The sequence below is a fragment of the Capra hircus genome, chromosome 11 (genome assembly GCF_001704415.2).
Source record: "Capra hircus breed San Clemente chromosome 11, ASM170441v1, whole genome shotgun sequence".
NCBI lineage: Eukaryota > Metazoa > Chordata > Mammalia > Artiodactyla > Bovidae > Capra > Capra hircus.
The window spans coordinates 21,866,792-21,894,776 of NC_030818.1; the positions used below are offsets into that span (position 1 = coordinate 21,866,792).

Genomic DNA, 27,985 nt, shown 5'->3' on the forward strand with positions numbered 1-27,985 from the left:
GATTCAGTTACTGTTATTTCATTCAGCCTGAAGGACTTCCTTTACTATTTCTTATAGAGCAGGTCTGCTAGTGACACATTCTCTGTTTTTGTTTAACTGGAAATGTCTTCATTTTCTGTTCATTCCTGAAGGATAACTTTGCTGCATTTAAAATTCTCGGTTGACAATCTTTCTTTCAGTGTGTTGAATATGTCATTCCACTCCCTCTGACCTCCATGGTTTCTAATGAGAAATCAGTTTCTAATCTTTTGAGGAGTCCTTACATATGATACATTGCTTTTTTTCTTGTAGTTTTCAAGAGTCTCCATCTTTGGCTTTCAACAGTTTGATGATGGTGTATCTGAATATGAGTTTGTCCTTTTTTTACTTCATCAAACTTCTTAGATGTATAGATTCATTTTTTCATCAAATTTGGAAAATTTTTGACAATTAGCTCTTCAAATATTCTTTTTGTCCCTTTTTCCTCTCCTCCTTTCTGGAACTCCCATTATATTCCTCAGACTGGATAATTCAATTGATCTATCTTTAAGTTGACTGATTATTTTTCCTGCCTGCTCAAAACTTTGTTGAGCCCCTCTAATAAATTTTAAAATTTTAGTTATTATACTTTTCAACTTTTGAATTTCTATTTATTTTTCTTTTCATACATTTCATTGCTTTACTGATATTCTCTATTTGGTGAGACATCATTCTCACACTTGCCTTTAGTTCCTTGGACATGGTTTCCTTTAATTCTTTTAACATATTTAGAACATTTGATTTAAAGACTTGGTTAGGGACTTCCCTGGTGGTCCAGTGGTTAAGACTCCACATTTCCACTGCAGGGGTCAGGGGTTCAATCCATGGTTGGGGAGCTAAGATCTCACCTGTTTGGCAGTGTGTTAAAAACAGAAAACAAAACCCAAGAAACAAAGCCTTGAACTGTGAAGTCTTGGTTAGGTAAATCCAGTGTCTGGGCCTCTTCAGTGATAGTTTCTATTGACTGACCTTTTTTTCCTATGTGCGTGTGATATGTTCCTTTTCTGTGTTTGCTTTGTACTTTTTAATTGAAACTGGGCATTTAAAATTATATAGCAATTCTGGAAATTAGATTCTTCCTCCTGCTCTGAGTTTGTTATTGTTTTTTGTGTCAATTTTTTTTTTTTATTTTTAGTGACTCTACTGAACTAATTCTGTGAAGTCTGTATCCTTTGTCATATGTAGGCCCTAAAGTCTCTGCTTGACTAGCTTAGTGGGAAGCTAATGACTATATGGAAATGTCCTTAACTGCCTAGAACGAATAAGTTCCCAGTCTTTGCTGGTGGGCAGTGTGTGTGTGTGTTGGGGCATGTCGTTCAACTCTGCTTTAGCCCTTCAGTTCCTGCTTACATAACATATATAAACACTGAACTTATATGGCTTATAGACCTCACAACCAAAGAGAAAAATAAAAGGGAGCTTTGAGCTTTTTATTTCCTTGGAGAAGGAAATGGCACCCCACTCCAGTACTCTTGCCTGGAGAATTCCATGGAGGGAGGAGCCTGTTAGGCTACTAGTCCATGGGGTCACAAAGGGTTGGTCACGACTGAGCGACTTCAGTTTCACTTTTGAGCTTTTTGGAGAATCTGTGGTTTCATAAGGAAAAGAAAAATAAGCTTCCAAAAAGCAGAGATAGTCTTGGGTAGTATTTTTCAGCTGCCTGTATCAGAATTACTCGGGATGTTTGTTAAAAGTCAGGTTTGTGGCTCCGTCCCAAATCTTTTGATTCAGAATATCTTTGGTGAGGTCCAGGGTCTGCATGTTAAACTATCTCCCCAGGTGATTCTTATGTACACTAATGACTGAGAAACTTAGATGACCCTGTAGGTGCCTTCATATCAGGGGCTAACTGACTCATGATATTAACTATGCTCAAATATTAATCTCCCTTTTCAATGTCTGATCTTTAAAAAAATTTCACTTTATTATTACATTTACTCAAAGTCTACCAATTAGAGATTTATGTGCATCTATGAGAATATTTTTTAATAGCTGCCTGAGTTAAAGGATTAACATTTACTCACAGCTCTTTAAAAATTAATCAGTTTGCATTTATCCAAACAACTGATCACGGTGATGTACAAGGAAAGAACGACGTTTTGTTTTATTTTACTTTGAAAGGAAGATAGATACTTTTGTTGGATCCAGCAAATTTTAGGGGAAAAATAGGCCTGTGTTAATCTATGCAATAAAAGCATGGATTGGAAGGGACTATAGAAGAAGTTGCTAGATAAAGTAGTGGGTATTTGCCCCTTTCAAAATATTATGCAAACAACCAGAAAAGGGAGGAAACACATTTCTTTCTCCTTTTAATGTTACCCTTTCTCTTAGGACCTCAAATTCAGATCAATAAAATTTGTATTAAGGAGTTACTTCAGCTACTCTAGGGCTAGTTAGGCTCTTGCGGGTTGTCTGGAGACCTAATTACCACTTAAACCATCATGTGGAAGGCTCTTTATGGAAAAATGTCTTCTGGTTTACAAATAACACACTTCCTGATGTACTTTTTGATGCAACCCATTTGAGAGTTTGAGGTTGGATCATATTTGGATGCATGAAATTTATCTGTGTTAACATTCCAAGATGATTTCTCCCAATCCTCTGTATACTTCTAGGCCATTTCTCCTTGAGGAGTTTTGTGTTTAATTAACACAAATTCAGTGCTGAGAAAACAATTAAGGGAGTTTAGATTCTTATCAAATTTAATACATTCAAAGGTAGAAACATGATTTCAAAAACTATTTCATGTTTTGGGTTTTTACTGCTTTGACTTGTCTCTATTAATGAGAGTAATCAATAGATTCTTCTTCCTTGTCCCTTCAAGCCAGTTTAGGATGCAGTATCCTGCCTTCAGTTTCCAGAATTCTATTACAAATGCACAAACTAGTAGCTCACATTTCTTATTTCCTTCAAGGTATTGCACAGCGATGTACAGCCATCAAGTACCACTTTTCTCAGCCAATCCGCTTGCGAAACATCCCTTTCAATTTGACCAAGACAATCCAGCAAGATGAATGGCACCTGCTTCGTGAGTATTTCCAGGAAGGGGTCAGAGGGGAAGCGGTGTCTTTCTGAACAAAAAGCATTCCCACCAGCCATTTCAGATCTGGACTGAAAGATGCTGTGCTGATCCTGCGTGGGCCTCTGGGCCCCATCTGACTTGGGCAGAGACTTAGAGGGTCATCTCACCATGCCGAGGTCACAGCTTGTTTGCAGATCGGACGTGTGAGAGTCAGGCGTGGGGCTCTGGGAGACAGTGCAGCGAGCTTGTCTGTCCTGGTGGCATCTGTATACAAGCCACATCCTGGGTGTTTCCTTTACCGAGTCATGGGGTACAAGGCCCTGATCTGGCAATTGTCTCAATGAGCCCAGGAGATTATACCTTCAGTTCAGTTCAGTTCAGTTCAGTCGCTCAGTCGTGTCCGACTCTTTGCGACCCCATGAATCGCAGCACGCCAGGCCTCCCTGTCTATCACCAACTCCCGGAGTTCACTCAGACTCACGTCCATTGAGTCAATGATGCCATCCAGCCATCTCATCCTCTGTCGTCCCCTTCTTCTTCTGCCTCCAATCCCTCCCAGCATCAGAGTCTGAGTCAACTCTTTGCATGAGGTGACCAGATTATACCTTAGGTGCTCTTATTTTTGTTTTGTTTATCCAGTATTCATTTTAGTTACTATTTCTGTCTCAGACCTTGGTGTTTCTGCTCAAATATCTTTATTGAGTGTATGTTCTAATTTTCTCAGAAGGTGTCTGTTACCTCCACATCTTGATGGCAGGAACTCTTTTGTTACTGTCAGGAAAATGTGAAAGTCTAGAAAGGATCGTGCAGCGTGACACCAAATAAAACTGATATTTACCTGAAAACTATTGATTCACGTTGCCTAGGGATGGCTAATACAGGAAAGCAAAAAAATACTAGGCCTAATTCTTTTTAGTGTTTACCCCAGTCAGAGGTTGACATTGTCATTTCCAATGCAATCAGTGCAAGGACCTCAGTGATCTTGTTTGGTGACCAAAGTCACTACAAAGGCAGAGTTTAATTTTGCAAAGTAAAATCTCTCTGCAGAGCAAAGGGCTCTATTTTGAATCTCAAATACATAAATGGAAGCTCTTAAGATACTGCCGACAGCAGTGGTATAATGTTATAAATATTGTGATTGGCACATTTAGAACTTGGAAAGTCCTTGGCTTAAATATTGTTTATTTCTTAATAAACCTGAAAATCCCTGAAAATTATTTTTGGCTCGCTGATCTTAATGGTCATTTCTCAACAGACCTTAGTCAGAGCCTTATCTAAGTGTTCTTATAATTACTTTTGAGCATTTTTGGGGTTCTTTGCCTTAATCATCTATCCAGAAAGCCACATGGTCATTGGTTTTAGGTGAGAAAAATCATTACAGGGTCCTGAAAAAAACCTTATCTCTTTACTCACCCAGCAAGACCATGTTGAGCATTGTCCTCCTAATCCTCTTTGAGATTCTCATGGAAAGATGCTTTCGGTAGTCTCAGGTGTGACTCTTTCCAAGACAGTCACCCTTGGTGATCTGTACCATGTTTACCAGATAAGCTTAACATGTCTGGTACTAATGTGAATCCCATGTGGATTATATCTGAACCTTGTGTGTATACGTTTTAATGGCCATAGAAAATAAAATTTGAATCACAGGGAATTTAGGAGGTTGTGAGATTATGGTGGCTGAGCTATGATGGCATCGAATGTCTCAAAATGACCTATACTGTAATATTAAACAGCCCCTTTAAATGAACTGTGTCTGTGACCCCTAGCTCTGTGATGTGTACACCTTCCCTTCTAGGCTGCAATGCCCTGATTCAGTAGTATAGATGCTCTGAGCTGGAAATAAGAAATTCTTTTGAAAGAAAGGGATGAACCATGTGTGACAAGGCTAAGACTGGAAGCTACAGTAATTCACCCTGTATACACCACCCTGAGTTGCCCGGGAGCCGCAGGGACACACAGTGAGGTGGTGTCTGCCTGGGCACCTTTGCAGAGCAGCCCACATTCATGCAGCGGGCCGTACCTATTGTCTGGGCTCTGTATGTGCATAGGTGCACATGATCCACCTTGCCCAGGACTGTTGACTGGTCTCAGGGTCAGCATTATGTTTGGGATCTATTGCTTTAAGAGGGATCAGAGAAATTTAGCCACAATTTTAAAAAGTATCGTCATTCAAATTTAAAAAAAGAGAGAGGAAAATAGAAAAAGAAAATAACAGGAGGGTGGGCATCCAGAGTATTCAAAGTGTTCATTGCTCAGCCATGTCGGACTCTTTGCAACCATGTGGACTGTAGCCCATCAAGCTCCACTGTCCATGGAATTCTCTAGGCAAGAATAGTGGAATGGGTTACTATTCCCTTCCCCAGAGCATCTTCCTGACCCAGGGCTTGAGCCTGGCTCTCCTGTATTGCAGGTAGATTCTTTACCATCTGAGCCACCAGGGAAGCCCAGTGCACCAAAGTGCATGAAGTCAGTCCATCTCTTGGTTATGGCCCAGAAGGTGGGGAGGGGATGGGTTCCTGGCCCAGTGATCACAACCATTGGTGGTTTTGTGATAGGCCAAACTTGACAGTTGCATATACAGTGGGCTTGGCCATGAAAACAGCCCTTCCTTAACCCGACTACTTGGATGCATGGGTTGCAGGACCTATGTTTAAGGGGAGAGGGCCTTTATGAGCAGATATCTTATATGTACATCTTGGGTCCCATTTTAGGTACAACTGCTTTCACTTTCTCAAATTCTTTTTGAAAAAAGGCAGGAGGAAATATAACTTAAAAAATAAAAGAATTGGCATCCTTGGTGCACAGGTAAAACCATGTTTCACTGTAGCTTACCTTTTAGACTTTTTCCTCAAAGTCAAATTAATTACAGTCACTGCAGTTGGTGGTGACCTAGGTTTCTGTTGCTCTTTGAAGGATAATAAAGTTCTTTTGCAAACCTTCTTCAGTTTGTTCAGTACAACCTTGTTTGTTAGCAAACAAACTCTTAGTTTGTTAAGTAACTCATTATCTATAGCCCTTGTTTGCCCTGGTGTCCTCTGGTCTGTGTTCTACTTGGTATGGACTTTTCCGTGAATTTAGAGAAGGCAGATGCTGATACCTCAATTCGTTATACCCCATCTGTCCTCTTACTAAATACCTGTGAAGTTTATTTCCTAAATCACCTTGGCCCTGTAGATGCTATGCCTATCCATGCAACTTATTAATTTTCACAGTGTATACAGAGCTCTTGATTCTCTAATTTTCAATAACTGTCCTTCTTATTGTTTTGAATGTTTGTATTTGAGATTAGATTTAAGAAGAATCACTGCTGGCTTCCTGGGCATGGCTGTGGCTGTCCTGCTTTGTGGCTGCATTGTGGCCACAGTCAGCTTCTTCTGGGAGGAAAGCCTGACCCAGCACGTGGCTGGACTCCTTTTCCTCATGACAGGTACGTGGAGCACCTCTGACACCTTTCCCAGAAAAAGTGAAGGCTGTTCTGCAGCTTCACTTTGTTATCTCTCTGTTAATTTTATTTTCACTTGTGAGAAAAGCAACCAAAAGGTTCTTTGGCTTTGGTAGGCCATATAGAATTTAAAGAAAATAGCAATGTTAAAAACACAGTCCTGATTTCCCTATTGTGGTGCATTACAAGATTAGATGGAGATGTCTTGGGTTTAATCTCCGTATGAGGCAGATCTGATTTTTCTGTCCCATTCTTTCATATTGTCCCCCTAGCTCTGATGTGGACTCTTAGCAAAAGTGGACCATTGGTTCTCAGGAACCCTCCAGCAGAGGATGATAGCTCAGCACAGTCTGCCTCTGGGCAGAAGGTCAGCTCAGTCCATCCTTAGTGATGGAGTCACTGGTGTCATTTTTACGCACAAAAACAGATTCATTCATTTTATTCTACAGATATCTTTTGAGGACTTACTGTGGGCCAGGCACTGCTTTACATACTAAAGACACACAGAGATTAAGGCAGATAAAATCCTTCTCCATTTCTGTTGTGGGGAGACACAAATGATTGTTTATGATAGCCATAAAGCTGTGAGAGAGAGAAACGAGTTGGCCTGGGGACCCTATTCTAAATGGGGTGTGTGCTGCAGGCAGAGCAAGGCACAATGCCAAGCCCCAAGGAGGGCTGGGGTGATGTTTGTGTTTTGAGCTACAGAGAGACCAGTGTGGCCGGAGAGCAAGGAGGGGAGGGACAGCATCCTGTGAGGCAGAGAAGCAGGCAGTGGCTTGGATTTTAATCCAAGGGTGATGGAAGTCACCAGAAGGTTTTAAACCGAGCAGTGACTTCATTTTAAAGCAGGAGGTTGGGTGGGGAGTGTGTGGAGACACAGCTGGTCTTACCGATTAGCAGGTGAAGGACATTTTTGTCTAAGAACGAGTCAAAAGAGCTGAATTGAAGGCTGAAATTGACTGAATATGGCTTTGGTGAAAAAAAATCTTTCCTCCTGCTTCTTCTCAGGACACGAGTGTGATAGTGATTAGTGAGTGCCAAGTTAGCAGTCTCACCCGAGTACGCTTAGCATCAGGGCGCTATTACTCTAGATGTGCAGGCACTTTGAATAAGCTTATTTTTGCTTCTCTGGAGTCCTGTTACTCAAGTGAGCATGACTGGGTTTTCTGACACTTCTCACTGTCACGGCCACAAGCCGGTGTTACCTGGAGGCAGCAGCAGCCCTCGGTGGTTGGCGCTGTCTTCTCTGTCTTCATGACTGACAGGTAGAGGGTCAACCAGTCAGCCCGCCTAACCCAGTTCTGCCACAGAGGCCCTTCCTTCTAAGTTCTGTGGGTGCGTTTTCTACCTGGTGGTATGGAGCTATAACTGGCAGTGATCTGGAACCTGGATGATCACTGTGAACAGAGCATTTAGAAGTCACCTGGGTCCTGAAAAATTCTTAGCAGAACATCAACTTTTCCAAATTTGGGGGATTACACAGAGACTGAAGGACTGTAGCCCTGGGAGGCTAAAAATCTTCTCCCTTTTCTTCCCTTCCTTTATTAGCTGAGCCCTCATTTTTCTAATTCTTGTCCTCATAGGCATCAAAGTACAGATTCACTACCCCCAGCCCTGAAAATGCCACATGTTGTATCCTTAGGAAAATGAAAGGAGCTGAGGGTCAGACAAAATCCTCAGTAGTACTAGTTTTTAAAGGACACTTTTAATGTGGGTAATGCATGAATAATTTAGGATGCTCTTAGATATGAAACAATTGTTGGCATAAAAATAAATCATAGGGCCATAAAGCCAGCCTCAGTGAGCATTTCTTGGGAGGTGAAGGGGCTTGTTTAGTTTTAAATGAGAGGAGGCGGGAGTTCAGTCTTGGGTCTGCTCCGAGCAGAGTTAGGAACAGAGTTTCTTTTTTTTTTTTTAATTTTTATTTTTACTTTATTTTGCTTTACAGTACTGTATTGGTTTTGCCATACATTGACATGAATCCTCCATGGGTGTACCTGAGTTTCCAATCCTGAACCCCTCTCCCACCCCATATCATCTCTCTGGATCTTCCCCGTGTACCAGCCCCAAGCATCCTGTATCCTGTATCGAACATAGACTGGCGATTCGTTTCTTACATGGTAGTATACATGTTTCAATGCCATTCTCCTAAATCATCCCACCCTCTCCCTCTCCCACAGAGTCCAAAAGTCCGTTCTATACATCTGTGTCTCTTTTGCTGTCTTGCATACAGGGTTATCATTACCATCTTTCTAAATTCCATATATATGTGTTAGTATACTGTATTGATGTTTTTCTTTCTGGCTTACTTCACTCTGTATAATCGGCTCCAGTTTCTTGAGCTAGCCCCACCTGCCTCCACTCAACCCTCAACTGAGTGTGTAACTTCGGGCCAGACTGACTCAGGGCTCAGCAGGATTTATCAAAGTCCCTGTGCAATTGTTAAACAAAAAAGAGCAAGCAGAACAATAGCCACAATAGCAAAACCCCACTGCAACACCCCTCCCAAAAATCCCAAACTTGTCAACTTGAAGTTTGATGACCAGTCCCGGAGGATAGACAGACACCCACATAACACTGTTTGGCTTTTTTTGTTTTTGATTTTGATTGCCCAAATGACATTTTTTTTGGACTAACGGGAAAATCCACTTATAGATGTCACCATCTGAAAAATTAGATTGTTAAAATATTTTCCTTAGCCTAAACCAAGTCTTGCCCACATCTTTGTCTCATGAAAACAAAAGGAAACAAAGGGGAGAGAAGTGGCTGTGGCTTTAAAAGGGCAGATAATTCAGGGCGTTCTCATAATGGAAATGCCCTGTGTCTGGACCATGAAAGTGGTCACATAGTCTGCACACATGGTGACATTCATGGCACTAAGTGTGCACACACACTAGTGAGTGTGTATAAAAATGGAGAAATCTGAATAAGGGGGATGGATTGTGTCATTGTCTGTTTCCTGGCTGTGCTGTTATCCTAGAGACACATAAGGCGTTACTGTTTGGGGAAATTGAGTGATGGGTATGTAGGATCTTGCCTGCACACATGTTATTTTTTAATTGGGTTATAATTACAATGATGTATTGGTTTCTGCTGTACAACAGGAATCAGTTGTAAGTGTACATATATCTCCTCTTTCTTGAGCCTCCCTCCCACTCATCCTCCATCCTTACCATGTTACTCCTTTCAGCTGCATTTGAGTCTACAGTTATTTCAGAAGAAAAAGTTTAAAGAAAAAAAAGAAGAAAAATGTTTGCAACCTTCATAATTTGGGAAGTGTTTTGTTTTCTAGGCTTCCATTGAACATGACACCAAATCCATTCCCCATGTCCCTATATTGTTCTGTGTTCTGTTTTTAATCAATTTTAATAGCTGCATTTTCTTCCATGGAGGGGATTTGCTGTGCTGTAGTCCTGTACTGTGGGATTTAGGGAGGTTTGTTTCATTTTTGCTGCTACAAATAATACCTTTCCATTTCTTTGTAAACACTGAGATAGCTGTGTTAATCCACTACATGAGATAAATTAGCTATAGGACCTTTCCAAGGAGCAGCAGGAGATGAGAGCAAATAAGGGTTAAAAGAATTGATTTTAATTAAGCAGAAATGTCTTCGGCAGTCCTAGTCAGCGTCACTCCCACCGATTTTTGATGCTAATCTTAGCCTCCTCTAAGGCGCTGGCATCTTCACTCTACCTGAATTTATTAGTCAAACCTTCAATGAAGATCATCAGTGATGTGACAGTTGAGATGTGAAAATGGAAACTTGGAAACGATCTCTCCTTCTGTCTTATTGCATACAGACAGCTCTTGATTACCCACATGTGGAACAGCAGGGCTGTAACTGTCACTGCTCATCCTAATTCCCTGGGGGCTCTCAAGCAGTCCTCCAGCAGGGCCAGGGGCACAGGGCCCCAAATAGAGCCAGCCTTCTGACTTCTTGTCCTCTGAGGTTACACACCCTGTCACTGAGGCGTATCCAGAGGACTAAGGAAGTGAGACTAATGATCCGGGGTGAGGGGGTGCCCTCCACCAGACAGCACTGCCTTCGGGCACTGCTAGTGAGCATGTGCATCAGCTTCAAATGGTGCTTTCATTAGATCACCATTGTGATAGAAAGATGGTTATCATTTGTTAGACATATAAATATTTTCAAAAGTTAATTTATTCAGTGCAAATATTTGGGGGCCTCCATTCCCCTTCATAGGCTGTGCCAGGAGTGACCACTGCTAACAATACAGGGCTTTGGGGACAGCAGAGAAAGAAGAAACAGTCCAGGCCACCCCAGCCAAGTTCCGGGATGGATAACACCCACATTAGGCAATCCATTGTTTTGCTTCAATACATTCATTTTGTTTTTTTAAAGGCCTCCTCTGTAGGTTTATTGACTTATCTAGGGTATCCATTGATTATTACCTAAAACAATAGGTTCTAAATGGTATATCTGAAACTCTTGGGGCCAGGTGCACTTTGGAATTCAGGATTAAAAAAAAATTTTTTTTTTTAGATTTTTAGAAAGGTAATATTATTCTGTATTATCTAACACCCTAAGCAGGGTCTAAAATCAAATACCTTAACATTTCTGTAGCCAAACACATGAATATTCACAGTAGGCAGGATCAATAAGGACTGTCAATAGCCTTGTGTCACATCAGACCAAGATTTGCTGGTCAGTGACATTGCTGCAATCTCTCAGAAGAAGATTGGATGCTTTCTGGGTTTAGTAGTTGCAGTCTGTGGATCATGTATTTGATTTTTTCAAGAAGTGTCATCTGTCTCTGTTAGTCCTGCCCAGTCATTTAGTTAAGGCAACTTAGCAATGGCTCTTTGAGTAATCTGTGTGAAAAGTAGCGTGAGGCTTTTTTTTTTTTTTTTGTGGAATTGCAGAGACCAGAATGATGGGCAGGCCATCTTTTGAAGGGGTGGGGGAAAAAAAATCAATGTTTATGCCTTTGGGTGTTGCAGCTACGTTATTTATCAAACAGGCTATCCAGAATGAAGCAGCTTCTGCTCTCTTCTGCCTTTCAAGCACATCAAAGGAGGATGGTCAGAAGAGTGGGCCCAGTTACCCTAATTACACTGTACCAGCTGGCCACGGGCACTGGGAAGAGTTTAGGGAAGGAAATTAGGTTGATGGTCTGAGATGCAGCGTAAATTCACTTCTTTCCTGATCTGAAAATATCCCTTCCAGTCTTATAATTCTGTGATATCACCGTATCTTCTAATTAATTCAGAATTTTGGCAGAAAATCTTTTAATATTTTATAAGAAAAGTAACTGCCTACAGGGCTCTTCAGAACCAGTAATTATTCACCCTTTTGAGGATGCTACCAGCAATAGCCAGGGTAGAGGCTTGGGGCTTATAAACTCCTTTTCCTTGGCACCACTAGCTGGGCTGAAAAGTATCAGTGGTGGTTGCCCTAGGGAGCTCCTGGTTGGTCAGGAGAGAGGAGAAAATGAAGGAAAAGTCTAAGAGAAGAGGGAAGAGAGGTGACCTCTCTCCTCATGGATTTTTAAGAAGGATCATTTGATTTAGAACTTAGAAATTCAAGGTTGGTACCTTATCTTTCCATGCCCTCATCCCATATCTTGCATTAACTAAGTTGCTACTGAAAAAAAGGCAACATTATCTGAAATAACTTGATATCTAGATAAATCTTGCATGCTAAGTCGCTTCAGTCGTGTCCGACTCTTTGTGACCCCATGGACTGTGACCCGCTATGCTCCTCTGTCCATGGGATTTTTCTAGGCAAGAATACTGGAGTTGGTTGCCATTTCCTTTTCCAAGGTAAATCTTACAGAAGGCAATTTGGGATGAATTGGTTCTTAGGTGTGTAGAACTCACTGCATTGCAGAACTCAATTTTGTTCAGCAGGTTTTGCTGACTCCCGTGTCCTCTGTGCTATTAGGCCCCATGTGGAACTTACAGGAAGTCTGGGGTGGGGAGGGGTCTCTACTCCTTTTCCCTGAGATGCGTGCTTGGAAGTGAATGGAAAGAACATTTGGGGTTCACAATCATGTTAGTGTCAAGAAAATGATGGCTGTGACCATCAAGAACTCATTCAACTCAGCTACCTCTATGATAATCAGAACTGGGTCTGGAATGTAGGAGGGGCTTACAAATAATTCTCTTTTATTTTTTGGCTATGCTTCACAGCTTGTGGGAATTTAGTTCCCTGACCAGGGACCTATGTCCTTGGCAGTGGGAATGCAGAGTCCTAACTACTGGACCTCCAGGGAATTCCACTTATAAATAACTCTTGAGGAACTGAGTGAAAGTGAAAGAAAGTGAAAGTCACTCAGTCCTGTCCGACTCTTTGAGGCACCATGGACTATACAGTCCATGCGATTCTCCAGGCCAGAATACTGGAATGGGGAGTCTTTCCCTTCTCCAAGGGATCTTCCCAACCCAGGGATCAAACTGAGTAAATAACTCTTAAAATAGTAAAGTTTTGCTTAGGCCTATAAAAGGGATAGAAATGTACTTCATACATTGAACACATGCACCCAATGTTGTCGGCTGGATTGTGTGGCCCCCCTCCCATTCATATGAAGTTCTAACTCCTAGAACCTCAGAGTGTGACTGTGTTTAGAGGCAGGGTCTTTAAAGAGGTAATTAAATCTAAATGAGGTCATTAGGGTGGGCCCTAATCCAAGGTGATTGGTATCCTTATAAAGAAGAAGAATTTGGACTCAAATAGTTATCTGGGGAAGGATGTGTGAAGGCACAAGAAGACCACCAGCTTTAAGCCAAGGAGAGAGGCCTTGCAAGAAACTCACCCTTCTAGGACCTTGATCTCAGACTTCTAGCCTCCAGAACTGTGATAAACTAAATTTCTGTTGTATTAGCCATTTCAGTCTGCTGCTACTTTCTTAAGGCATCCCAGGCAACTAACACACATGAAGGCTATAAGACATGTATAGGGAAATAGAATTAAACAGGGTCAAAACTGACCAAGTCTAGCTACACCAAAGATGTTTTCATCCTTTAAACACTTTTCCTTAGCGTCTTTGAAGTTAGGGTTTTTCTTTCCTCTTCTTAAGATATCTTGAATGGAGTAGGCCTCTTTTCCAAAAGCTGGTTGCAAGCATTGGAAACACTGCTTTGTCTCCTGTCCCTACATTTCTTTGTAATAATCAGAAACAGTGCTGCCCAGCCCATTAATAAGAGCTGTGGCAGCTATGTATGTGCAAACTTCCTTAGAGCTGTGAGGGCCCAGAAAGGGGAAATTCCTAGATATGCTCTTTGGCTCATCTTTACTTTTCTCTCACTCAGAACCACTTCAAGAGGGAGAAAACAATGTCCCCAGAAGAGCAGCCTCTGGGGACAGTTGTGGGGAGAGGGAGGAGCAGATATCAGGCATATTTATAGGCTCATGGAGTCTGCTCTACCCCATCCCAGCTGAGAGAGTAAATGCAGAAGGAAATAAAGCAGGTTTTCATCAAGGTTTGGTGATGCCCTATTCCAGAAAGAACTTAAGTGGCACAGAGATGTGTATATTTCAAGATAAGATAAATAAAAATGAGAAATACAAATAAGACAAAGAAGCAGTCAAGTTTGCGAGGCAAGGTGGATCCAAGGGTGAGGTCAGTAGCCAAAAAGCATGCCATGAATTTGCCAGTTTTTGCTCCTGGGTGTGGGGGGTGGGTACAAATGTACCTTTTAGGGGAGTTTCAGCTCTCTGGCAACTTGGTGGGGGGGTGGGGAACAAAAACCTTTTATTAGTGATATCATTCACAGTGTCCATGAGGTAAGCACAAAGTGCCCTGGGCATGACACTCAGGGCAGAGAGAGATTAAATCCTCAGGTTACAATCTTTTTCTGTTCAGTATGAGCTGGTGTTGTTACACTGAAATTCATTTCACTCAATAGATGACCAGCCCAAGTTTTGATGCATTAAGAAGGATACTTAAAACTGGTGCACTGGGACAACCCAGAGGGATGGGATAGGGAGGGAGGCGGGAGGGGGGTTCAGGATGGGGGGTGGGGGACACATGTACACCCGTGGCTGATTCATGTCAATGTATGGCAAAAACCATCACAATATTGTATTATGTGCATTTTCTAATTGTAGTACAATCATTGTTTATATAATAAAATGAGGAGAAACCAAGGGAAAAAAAAAGTTCATTTCACTCAAAGCAGTTTTGGGTGTTGGCAGGGGTGAGATGCCAATAAAATCTAAGTTTAGTACAAAATCAAAAAGAGTATGTGCAGAAAGAAAAATTCATGACTCATTCAATTTTTATTTAGCTGTATAATATTGAGTACTAGATTCACTTGGAAATTTTGGGACATGGCCTGGCTCTATGCTATGTTGTGGAATAATAGAATCCCTGAAAATTGTCACAGCGAGGGACTTCAGGAACCAAGCCCCCATTTTTTTTCCTAGATGAAACTCAGAGAGGTTAGGTAATTTCAAGGTCACACAGTGATTAGTAGTAGAGCTGGGGACCAGAATGCATATTACCTTCATCCCAGCCCAATGCATTTGGACATCAAAGGATGCTTAAGAGTCTTAGTTTGAACTCATACTTTCTGAGGTCATTAAAAATATGTTGCTTGTAAAAAGCTTCACTTTCAAGCACTCAGCTATGTGCAGACAGATAAATGCAGATTAGAGTTGGTTCTCCTGTGAGCAGGTTACTGTTCTATTTTTAATATTTTACCCGCTGATACTCAAGAGATCAAATTCTTCTGCCTATTGTTCTATTACCAGCACTCATTAGACAGGCCTTGTTACATATAAAACATTGTCTTTGTTTTGCTGCCAGTGAAAAGATTCATGTAGATGCAAGAACATTTGCTCTTTACATGGTTTGAAAATAGTATTCTGGTTTTAACTGGACCAATCCTTTATGAAAGACTTATTTCCATCATGATCTTTCTTTAGAGAACTCAAAAAGCAATGTGTTTACCATAATAATTTGGAACAAGAAGTCAGAAAACAAGATTTTATAAAACATAATCGCTTTAGAGTCTAAAAATAGAATTATGCCAAGAGTAGGAGATATCAAATCACCTCAGATCAAGTGTCCTTTTCATTTAAAACATTTCTAAATGCACGTTTGGAAAAGGATTCAGGCAATGTGTCCTTATGCAATTTAAGTGCAGGCAAATTCTAGCACTTAAAAATGTCATTAAGGGGAAAAAAGGAGGCATTAAGGTGATCTTTATTTCCTCCCAGTTGGTGCCTGTTCTGAGTTTGTTTTCTTCTGGTGTTTCTTATCCCCAAAGCTCTATTAAAAAGGGATGTAGGGGTCTGTTACTTTTCACCCTCTCTTTACAGTTCCAAACCTGTCTCTGAATCCTATGGAGATGCTGCAGAGATCCCTAAGGTTACCAAAGCAATTTTCCAGCAAATGGATATAACCACCTTTGTACACAGGGATAAACCAAAATACTAAAAACAGATGTGCAGTACTCAGAACAGAATGAAACATTCTGATACTTGACTTCATTTTTGTATTTATTACCCACCTTCAGCTCAGCAACTGCCTTATTGCAATCCCATACCTACCAAAAAGGAGCATCCTTGGGTGTCCACTGTGGTGAAATAGAAGCATCTACATCCTTGAGTACTAAGAATCCTGTCTTTTGGGCTTTTGCAGCATTTTTATCAGAATGCTGATTTTAGTGTTCTGAAAGGACAATTGTATATAGCATATTGACATGAACAAGTTAAATTGTTCATTTTCTTTCAGTTCAGTTCAGTCACGTCCGACTCTTGGTGACCCCATGAATCGCAGCACGCCAGGACTCCCCGTCCATCACCAACTCCCGGAGTTTACTCAAACTCATGTCCATTGAGTCGGCGATGCCATCCCGCCATCTCATCCTCGGTCATCCCCTTCTCCTCCTGCCCCAATCCCTCCCAGCATCAGAGTCTTTTCCAATGAGTCAACTCTTCGCATGAGGTGGCCAAAGTACTGGAGTTTCAGCTTTAGCATCATTCCTTCCAATGAACACCCAGGACTGATCTCCTTTAGAATGGACTGGTTGGATCTCCTTGCAGTCCAAGGGACTCTCATTTTCCTTAGGCCACCCAAATTACCTGCATTCTGAGTGGTTGAATTATAGATCTCTTATATATAATGTCAGCTATTTTACATCAACTCCAGCTTCTTGGATTTAATTTATGTTATTTAAAATTTTTTTATCCATTCATTAAAAATAAAGATTTTTGAGGCCCTAGAACATGCCAAGCTCTGTGCCTTAAAAGAAACTTGTAAAAATTAATTTAAGATACTATTCACAGACAACCGGATAAATTTCAAGGATAATGTTTCTTGAAAAAGAAAGACTTGGTATGATTGCAGCTCTCTAAAAAATGCATCAACTCAGGTAGAGAACAAAGGGAAATGAGACTTGGGACTTCCCTGATGGTCCAGTGGTTAAGAATCTGCCTGCCAATGCAGGGGACATAGGTTCAACCCCTGGTCCAGGAAGATCCCACATTCCTTGGAGCCACTAAAGAGCACCACATCTACCGATCTGGCAACCTACAGCCTGAGCACCACAGCTAGGGAGTAGCCCTTGCTCACTGCAATTAGAGAAAGCGCGCACACAGCAAAGAAAATCCAGTGCAGCCAAAAATAAATAAAAATAATAAAAAGGAAATGAAAATTGTTTGTATTAGGGTTGAGTGATTATAGAAGATTTTTTCCTTAAAAATAATCAAAATTTCTAAGTTTTTAGGAAGAAAAAAATTCATATATACACACCATTTAATTTAGATAATTCTGAATAATTCAAGTTACCAGAATTTCCCTTATCTGTCTTTTTTCACTCCTGTGTCTCCAGAACCTAGCATACAGTCTGGCACATAAAGGTTTTGCCAATGTTTGTTGAATGAAGTAATTCAAGTGAAAGAATTGTGGATCTTTTATTAATTTGGACTCATCATCTCATCTGTTGATCTGATGTTCACAAAGGCCTGTCTGGCATTTGCCTGTAGCCGGCAAAACTGTAACGGATCGCTCTGCTCTCTTTGTATTATTTATAGGAATATTTTGCACCATTTCCCTCTGCACTTACGCTGCCAGCATCTCCTATGATTTGAACCGGCTCCCGAAGCTAATTTATAGCCTGCCTGATGATGTGGAACACGGCTACAGCTGGTCTATCTTTTGTGCCTGGTGCAGTTTAGGCTTTATTGTGGCAGCTGGAGGTCTCTGCATTGCTTACCCATTTATCAGCCGGACCAAGATTGCACATCTGAAGTCTGGCAGGGACTCCACGGTATGACTGTCCACACTCAAGTTCACTGCTTGGTGGCCCCGTCCACAGCGCGGACGACTCTTGAAGGGGACGGAGCGGAGTTTGAGTCAGGATCCCAAGCACAAATACCGTCTTTTACATTCCAGCCTGTTGCCTGCCAGCCCCTTGTGGATGACTGATATCTAATCATGCAAAACCTCCATACTTTTCTGAGGACAAGACTACTGTGGATTCAAGTGCTTTAATGACTATTTATGCTTTGACTATGAGGAGTAGGGAACAGTGCCATGGAACATTTCTCGGTTTAGAAACAGAGGAAACTGCAATGGAAAAATTTGTACGATTGCCACTTATTTCAGAAAGTTTGTATATAACAATTACCCGAGAGTCATTTCTATTTGCAAAAGGATTCATAACAAAGCGAGAATGATTTTCTTGTTGTTGTACCATGCTTGTTAAATTTTCATGCCGCACCTTCAGAACTTGTCCTAATGGTCTCTTGTTGTGTCAGCTCCAAATATTTGTGCATTATTCGTTGATGTTTTTTGTTACAAGAAGATTCTTCTGTTGCCTTATTTATTTTTTAATTGAAGTCTCTTCTCCATCTTTGTACTGGAATCGAAATCATAAGAGAAACAGACCAACCGTGGAAGAGTTACCCTGTAATACTATGCAGTATTGTTTGAAGTCCTATGTGTTGTTCAACCTGTCTATTCATGGTAACCGGATCTCTGCATTAAATGACTGCCTCCTTGTTAATCTGGGTGTGTTTTTCTGTCTTTCAGCCATGGCAGTAGGTCTCCCTAGCCATTTGGACAGGTGAGAACTCTTGTTTTTAACAGACTTGTTTCATTTCAATGAGGTTGGTCATTTTTATTCTTTTGTGGCACCCGCACACATGCTATTGACGAAAGATATCATTGTTCAAGCTTCTTGTAAAGCCTTACCGAAGTATTTTGAGTTTTCTTCTCTCCCTCTTCCTCTCTGTTTGTGGTATGTCTGGTGTTTAGCCAGTGATAAGGATTTACAGTTTCTGGCCTTATCCTTGGACCTCCTAAGCCAAAGGGTTTCAACCTTGGCTGCACATCAGAATCACCTGCTTAATCATCTTCACTTGTACCTAAACTGGGCCCTGTCTCAGACCAATTATCATAGAATATCTGCAGCTGGGCCTCAGCTTGAATATTTTGGGGAAAGAAACACCTCAGGTATGACATGCAGCTGTGATTGAGAATCACTATACTGGGTCAGAGCTGTGGTATCTCCTTAATAGCTAACATTTATTTAGCACGTACTATGTGCCAGTAACTGGACTATGTTTTTTCCAGGTATAATATCAAAATTCAAATCTTCTCAAAAGTTCTATCAGGTAGGGTTAGGCAGCACCCTCCAAGCCTTGTGGATGACCAGCCTCAAGACGGAAGACAGAGCCCAGAGACAGCAACAGAGAGACATCAACAGTTTATTGGGCATGAAATCATACACATCTGAAGCAAAAAGGTCCTAGAGCAATACCCCTCAGTAGACGGCAGGCAGGCTATGGCAGTGCTCTTTGCTACCTGGGGTAGAAGGAGGCTACCATTTCTAAGGGAATTGAGTCAGGTTGGCTCATTAGTTACCAGGGAAACGAAGCTGGGACACATTCCCTCACAGCCCCCGCCCCTCAGGTTAACAACTATTATGAGGGTGTATGTTTCCCTTTAATAAACTAGCAGGTGGAGCCATTCTGGCCTGAGGGGCAGGGGCAAGCATATTCCCTTGAGTAGAGTGTAGGTAGAGCAGGGATGGATCAAGCAGAGGATGTGCTGAGAGCGAGAGAAGAACTATTTTGAGTGGCCCGATCACCAGGTAGGTACTTTTATTCCATTTTACTGACAATGAAGCTAAAGGGCAGACTCAGAGCATTCACTTCATTTTTTCTTAATGTGTGGGTATTAGGACAAAATTAAAACTCTTCCATGGTGTTTCCTTATCTTTTAAATGGAAGAGTGTGTATGTTCAATTCCTAAGCCGTGTCCAACTCTTTATGACACCGTGGACTATATATAGTCCGCCAGGCTCCTCTGTCCATGGGGTTTTCCCAGCAGGAGTGCTGGAGTAGGTCGCCATTTCCTCCCCCGGGGGATCGTCCCAAACTAGGGGCTGAGCTAGCATCTCCTGTGTCTTCTGCACTGGCAGGCGGATTCTTTACCACTGTGCCAGCTGGGAAGCGCTAGATGGAAGGGTGGGTTTACTAGCTAACTTTTTTGCTTTTCCTTTTAACTTTGGCATTATCTGGTATTCTACACACAACATGTGAGAAAGATGGGCTATAAAAGAGAAAAGATGTTACACCGGAAGTACAGCAGTGTTTCAGATTTTAGTTTTGTAAAAGATTTTTCTCTCTTCATGATAAAACCTGATTTCGTGATTGTAAAAGGACAGTGATAATCTACCTACCCCTGCCCAAAAATCAAACTTGATTTCCAAGCGATGTTGTCCACATATTGTCATGTAAGCCTTTCAGAAGAGGTTAGATGATCCGAGTGATCTCATAAGCTCTTGCTGAGGCCTGTGGCTATATTCCCCGACAATCTCTCAGGCCTATTTAATAAACCCATCCCTCTGGATGAGATCAGAGATGTATAGAAAGGGGCAATTATTTTCATTTATTACTTATGTGGGAAAATTTCAAAGCCGGAGAGCCGTTTCTTTGAAGTTTTCTTTAAAGAGCCCCATAGAAGATGTCAGGACTCTTGAGCATTTATATTCCAACCACCAGAGCAGCGTCTGAGTAAGTAACTTTTGAAGTTTCTGAGAAGCTTCCCAGGGGCTTGAGGTGTGAGTGGAAGACAGCCTCAGAGTGACAGAAGGTTGAAGGGTTCACATACTAGAAAGATTTGCCCAGAAGTCAGGGGAGTACACTTAGGATTCAAACTTGTGTTGGCAAGAACAGAGCTTCCCTGCCTTTCAGCCAAAGTGAGCTCAGAGCAAGGTTTCTTGCTTTCTATTTACTGTCTTAGAGTGTGAGTAAATGTAGCCAAAGACGGGCATTTGGCTTCCAGTGCTTAGGCTTCTCATAGAGCTGTTTTCTTCATTGTCTTGCAGATGAGGAGTGATTGAAATGGCCACACAGTACTGCATGTGCAGAAGAATTCATTAATGTTGTTCTCATGTTCTCTCTCTCCCACTTGGAGTTGCATGCCTGTAGCTAGGCTACGAGTGTGTGTGTGTGTGTGTGTGTGAGTGTGTGTGTGTGTGTGTGTGAGTGAGTGTGTGTGTGTGTGTGTGTGTGTGTGTATTTTGCCTCGAGCATTTCTGCAGAGCAGAAAGCAGAGGTCGCTGATCTCCTTGAAGAGAGGATGCAGAAGTCCAGAAGGGAGCCCAGGCTAGAGGACTGACTTTGTGGGTGAGAAGTGCTCAAGGGCATCCCGGAGACTGGAGAGAGAAAAGGGTGGCAGGCCTGTGATTAGCTGGGTCTGTGCATTTCTTGGAAGAATTTCACCAATGACTCGGTGAAAGAATCCACCTGCAGTGCAGAAGACCAGGTTTGATCCCGGGCTCGGGAAGATCCCCTGGAGGAGGAAATGGCAACCCGCTCCAGTATTCTTGCCTGAAAATTCCCATGGATGGAGGAGCCTGGCGGAATACAGTCCAGAGGGTCACAAAGAGTTGGACACAACTGGGTGACCAATGGACATCTCAGTGGTGGTCTGTCTGACCCTTGGGAGGTCCGGGGATGTTGGTACAGTTTGTGTGTGTCCCCCGTAATGACTGAGAGCAAATACCCCCTAAACCTGCAAGGAAGGGCTTTGAATAAAAAGTAAATAAATTTACAGAACACCCGAGATTGTAGACTAAGATTCAGGTCCATCTACCACATATAGATAACATTTACCAAAACAGAGAGCTCTACCCAAAGCCTTAATGAGGTAATCATAGGCCCCATGGACCCCTCCTTTTATCAGTATCATTTTTGGTTTATTTGTAATGTTAGAACATTGCTGCCCACTCAAAGGAAACCCTATCCCCTCCTTCTTTGAAGCACCATTACCCTTAATAAGCAAGAGTCCTGCTGCTGCTGCTAAGTCACTTCGGTCATGACCAACTCTGTGCGACCCCATAGACAGCAGCCCACCAGGCTCCCCCGTCCCTGGGATTCTCCAGGCAAAAACACTGGAGTGGGTTGCCATTTCCTTCTCCAATGCATGAAAGTGAAAAGTGAAAGTGGAGTCACCCAGTTGTGTCTGACCCTCAGCGACCCCATGGACTGCAGCCTTCCAGGCTCCTCCGTCGATGGGATTTTCCAGGCAAGAGTACTGGAGTGGGGTGCCATTGCCCCCTCCAAAGCAAGAGTCCTGGTATACTTCAAATATTTGTTGAATTCTAAGTGGTTTTCTAGGCACTTGGGGAACACCAATGAAGCAAAACAGACCAAAATTATTGCCCCTGTGAAGCTTTTTCTAGTGAAATGCAATAAAGTACAAATAAAAAATTTGTTACCCTTTTAAGCCCCATGTGCATGCTAAGTCACTTCAGTCATACACAACTCTTTTCAACACTATATGTTATAACTCGCCACGGTCCTCTGTCCATGGAATTCTCCAGATGAGAATACTGGAGTGAGTTGCCATTTTCTCCTCCAGGGGATCCTCCTGACCCAGGAATCAAGCCTGCATCTCTTGGATCTCCTGCATTGGCTGGTAGATTCTTTACCACTAGCACCACCTAGGAAGTCCCTTCAGGCCCCACAGGATTCCATAAATCCAGGATTAAAATAATTCAATCCAGTTATTAAGTAAATTTCTTTTGAATTATGTTTTCATTGGCTATGTACTTTACTTCATATCATTCTTATTTGAATCTATCCTCAGTAACATGAAAAGTACATTATTAAATTTTTTTTTGGTGGGGGGGATGAGTTTGCCTCTTGAAGACTTCCCAGTTGAAGTCACCCTCTCACCCCTAACTGGATGATACACTCTTGCAAGGTGTAAACTGTGTCTTGTTTGAGTTTTGTCTCCAGTGTTTAGCTCTGGAACCCAACAGGTGCTTATAAACCTTTGTGGAATAAATGTATGAGTTCAGTCATAGAAACAAACTCTCTTCTTCCCTAGACAGAGCTGACTCTGTTAGCACCAATTTTAGGGATCCCATAAAAAATAAACAGTAGTATTATAGGCTAAGTGGAATGAGAATATAGCTTGGCAAGCAAGGAAGTCTCATTAGAATAATTAAAAGGACTATTAACCTAAACTATCCCAGATATAACGTGAAATGTGTTATGAACTAAGTACCATGGGACATTTATTTGATGGTTCAAACAGTATTACATTAATAACCTCAATATGGTTCTACACCTCATTTTAAAGTTTTTCCATTTATGTGCTGATATGTTTCAAATCTCTAATTGGAATTCTGAAAGGAATGCTTCAAAAATTATTTCCTTTGAATGTAAATAGCTATACGGACCAAGAACCCTTTTAAACAGCATTATTTGAATTTCCCTGGGGCCCTGTCATTTGACCGGAAGTTCTCCTTGCTGTAGGACAACCACAAATGCCTGAAGATGCTCAGGTCACCCCACTGCATGCTGGGAACATGGCTATCCAATGTATTTCCTCTTTGTTTACAACCTATATTTTGCCATCCTTCAAAAGAAAGATTTCTAATTGTTCTAAAACCTAATAGAATATGTCTTCTTATAGCATCGGTAAGAGGAAAACAAATTGGTTGGCTATAGAATAAGATACTTTTCTGTCTTATTTCCTATTTTTTCCTCTGTCAGCATGTACTGTACTGTAGAATACTGTCTGCTATGTGCAAGGCCTTGGGCTACACATGGACTTTTGTCAGGGTCTGTCTGCAGACAAGAAATGAGGGAAGACCACAGACTGGAAGAGCGAGAGCAAGGGGCAGTGGTGCAGGAGAGACTTCCAAGATGGGCAGGGCCTTCCTGGTCACCATAAGGAGACGAGGTTTTATTCTGGCCTTGAAAAGCAATGAAAGTCTTTAATGAAGGACAACAACGGGATCTGATTTCTGTTTTAGCAATGTCAGTGTTGTTGCTGGATGAAGAATATATTGGAAGGATGCAAGACTTGAAGTGGAGAAGCCCATTGAGAAGGAGTGGGGCGGGGGGCCTGTTGCTGGAGTCCTGGAGATGTAATGGTGGGTACGAATATGATGAGGAAGATGGAAGTAGGGAGATATACTTTATAGATGGAATTGACAAGGCATGCTAGTAAGGTAGATGGAGAGGGGGAAAAGAGGGGACATTATCAAGGATGACAACTAAGTAATTTTTGGTTGTTCAGTTGCTAAGTCATGTCTGACTTTCTGTGACCCCGTGAACTGCAGCACACCAGGCTTCCCTATCCTTCACTATCTCCCAGAGTTTGCTCAAACTATGTCTGTTGAGTCAGTGATGCCATCCAGCCATCTCATCCTCTGTTATCCCCTTCTCCTCCTGCCTTCAGTCTTTCCCAGCATCAGAGTCTTTTCCAATGAGTCAGTTCTTCATATCAGGTGGCTACAGTACTGGAGTTCCAGCTTTAGCATCAGTCCTTCCAATGAATATTCAGGACTGATTTCCTTTAGGATGGACTGGTTGGATCTCCTTGCAGTCCAAGGGACTCTCAAGAGTCTTCTCCAACACCACAGTTCAAAAGCAGCAATTCTTCGGTGCTCAGCTTTCTTTATAGTCCAGCTCTCACATCCATACATGACCACTGGAAAAACCATAGCTTTGACTAGACGGACATTTGTTGGCAAAGTAATGTCTCTGCTTTTTAATGTGCTGTCTAGGTTGGCCATAACTTTCCTTTCAAGGAGCAAGCATCTTTTAATTTCATGGCTGCAGTCACCATCTGCAGTGATTTTGGACCCCAAAAAAGTAAAGTCTGTCACTGTTTCCATTGTTTCCCCATCTATTTGCCATGAAGTGATGGGATCAGATACTATGATCTTAGTTTTCTGAATGTTGAGTTTTAAGGAACTTTTTCACTCTCCTCTTTTACTTTCATTACTTTCCTAAGTTGTTCTTCACTTTCTGCCATAAGGGTGGGGTCACCTGCATATTGGAGGTTATTGGTATTTCTCCTGGCAATCTTGCTTCCAGATTGTGCTTCCTCCAGCCCAGCATTTCTCATGATGTACTCTGATATATAAGTTAAACAAGCGAGGTGACAATATGCAGCCTTGACGTACTCCTTTCCCGATTTGGAACCAGTCTGTTGTTCCATGTCCAGCTCTAACTGTTGCTTCCTGACCTGCATACAGGTTTCTCAGGAAGCAGGTCAGGTGGTCTGGCATTCCCATCTCTTGAAGAATTTTCCAGTTTGTCATGATTCACACAGTCAAAGGCTTTGGTGTAGTCAATGAAGCAGAAGTAGATGTTTTTCTGGAACTCTCTTGCTTTTTTGATGATCCAATGGATGTTGGCAGTTTGATCTCTGATTCCTCTGCCTTTTCTAAATCCAGTTTGAATATCTGGAAGTTCACAGTTCATGTACTGTTGAAGCCTGGCTTGGAGAATTCTGAGCATTACTTTACTAGCATGTGAGAGAAGTGCAATTGTGCAGTAGTTTAAACATTCTTTGGCATTACCTTTCTTTGGGATTGGAATGAAAACTGACCTTTTCCAGTCCTGTGGCCACTGCTGAGTTTTTAAAATTTGCTGGCATATTGAGCACAGCACTTTCACAGCATCATCTTTTAGGATTTGAAACTTGAAGTGCATCACCTCCACTAGCTTTGTTTGTAGTGATGCTTCCTAAGGCCCACTTGACTTTGCATTCCAGGATATCTGGCTCTAGGTGAGTGATCACACCATCGTGATTATCTGGTCATGATCTTTTTTTGTACAGTTCTTCTGTGTATTCTTGCCACCTCTTCTTAATATCTTCTGCTTCTATTAGGTCCCTACCATTTCTGCCCTTTATTGTGCCTATGTTTGCATGAAATGTTCCTTTGGCATGTCTAATTTTCTTGAAGAGATCTCTAGTCTTTCCCATTCTATAGTTTTCCTCTATTTCTTTGCATTGATCACTGAGGAAGGCTTTCTTATCTCTCCTTGCTATTCGTTGGAACTCTGCATTCCAATGGATATATCTTTCCCTTTCTCCTTTGCCTTTTGTTTTTCTTCTTTTCACAGCTATTTGTAAGGCCTCCTCAAACAACCATTTTTCCTTTTTGCATTTCTTTTTCTTGGATATGTTCCTGATCCCCACCTCCTGTACAATGTCACAAACCTCCATCCATAGTTCTTCAGCCACTCTGTCTATCAGATCTAATCCCTTGAATCTATTTGTCACTTCCACTGTATAATCATAAGGGATTTGATTTAGGTCATAACTGAATGGTCTAGTGGTTTTCCCTACTTTCTTCAATTTCAGTCTGAATTTGGCAATAAGGAGTTCATGATCTGAGCCACAGTCAGCTCCCAGTCTTGTTTTTGCTGACTATATAGAGCTTCTCCATCTTTGGCTGCAAAGAATATGCTGCTGCTAAGTCGCTTCAGTCGTGTCTGACTCTCGGCGACCCTATGGACAGAAGACCACCAGGCTCCTCTGTCCATGGGATTCTCTAGGCAAGAATACTGGAGTGGGTTGCCATTTCCTTCTCCAGCAAAGAATATAATCAATCTGATTTTGGTATTGACCATCTGTTGATGTCCATGTGTAGAGTCTTCTCTTGTGTTGTTGGAAGAGGGTGTTTGCTATGACCAGTGTGTTCTCTTGGCAAAACTCTGCCTTTGTTCTCAGGCAAAGCCTTTGACCAGCTTTGTTTTGAACTCCAAGGCCAAATTTGCCTGTTACTCCAGGTATCTCTTGACTTTAGGCTCTTGACTCCTTGACTCTTGACTCCAGGTATCTCCTACTTTTGCATTCCAGTCCCCTATAATGAAAAGGACATCTCTTTGGGGTGTTAGTTATAGAAGGTCTTGTAGGTTTTCATAGAACCATTCAATTTCAGCTTCAGCATTACTGGTTGGGGCATAGACTTGGATTACTGTGATACAGAATGGTTTGCCTTGGAAATGAATGAAGATCATTCTGTCGTTTTTGAGACTGCATTCAAGTACTGCATTTCAGACTGTTTTGTTGACTATGATGGCTAATCCATTTCTTCTAAGGGATTCTTGCCCACAGTAGTAGATATAATGGTCATCTGAGTTAAATTCACTGATTTCAGTCCATTTTAGTTTCTATAGCTCCTTTCTAAGTGGAGAAACTAAGGCTCCTTGTGGTTAAATCACCTTTGGTAAGGTATCAAATGGCAGAGCCAAGGTTTAGATTCTGGCCTGCTGACTCCAAAGTCATTACTTTTTCCACTTTTCCACATGACATCCACACCACCTACTGGAGCCCCAGGACAAACACTGCCAGTGCGCTTTTAACTATATTTGATTTTATTTTTCAAAGTTGTATACATCTGGGTACGTTCATACTCCCCCACATTTTTTTTATGGTTTCCCCTTGGAAGTTATTGCTCTGCAGTTTTTAATCAAGCTACTGCATTTCTAAACCAGAGCACACACTGACCTTTGTAATTCTCTAAAGAATGCCAGACCTATTTTTACAAGCACAGAACCTCTCCTTACATGAGTGACCTTCAGGAGCCTAAAGGTATGACAGCAATTTTAATTACCTTCTTGGCACTTCCCCCACTGAATGTTTTGAGAAATTCCCATGTCACCAGGGCGGCTCAAAGATTAATATTTAATTGGGCGGGTCTGCCTTCTTTTGTCCTGAGAAAGCATTCCTGATGGCTTCTTAAAAGTTGTTAAATGAGAGCAGTTACTCAGAAAGGGGGCATGTGGGTAGAGATAGAATCAGATCTCAGAGACTCATGGATTTTAGTCCTTGTTTTGTGACTGTCTTGATGTGTAGTATTGAAAACCAATCACCTCTCCTGAACCTCTAGACACATCCATGAGCTTATGTGATTTCCAGGGATGTTGGCAATCACCACACTTTTGAGAAGCCCATGAAATACTTGGAAGACTTCTGTAAACTTTGGTTTATCCAAGTTGAATGCAAATTGACTTTGAAAATAGAGCATGGCAATTACACAAACAGTAAAGTAAAGCCATCTGATGTTGAGTCAAAAAAGGATAGCCTACAGGTTCTTATTTTTGTTTTTTTAATGAATCAAGGAGAGTACTTCATTTTATGTTTTCTCTTGGAGAGGTTGCTCACTGAGTGGTGTGTTCAAAACCAAACCAAACCTCAGTGCAGCCTTGGAAGGTATATTGAGGCCCTCATCATAATTGCTGTTGACAAGAGAGGACACTGAGACTT

At 41.7% G+C, this 27,985-nt stretch overlaps 1 protein-coding gene across 1 annotated transcript in view; it reads left to right on the top strand.

The window, feature by feature from the left end:
* Window positions 1–18,461, top strand: part of TMEM178A (transmembrane protein 178A) — a 58,653-nt gene extending 40,192 nt beyond the window's left edge. Inside the window, exons 2-4 of the mRNA XM_018055157.1 lie at window positions 2,933–3,046; window positions 6,330–6,467; window positions 17,488–18,461. Of these exons, the coding sequence (XP_017910646.1) occupies window positions 2,933–3,046; window positions 6,330–6,467; window positions 17,488–17,729 (494 nt within the window). The 3' untranslated portion in view covers window positions 17,730–18,461. The remainder of the gene's footprint in view (window positions 1–2,932; window positions 3,047–6,329; window positions 6,468–17,487) is intronic.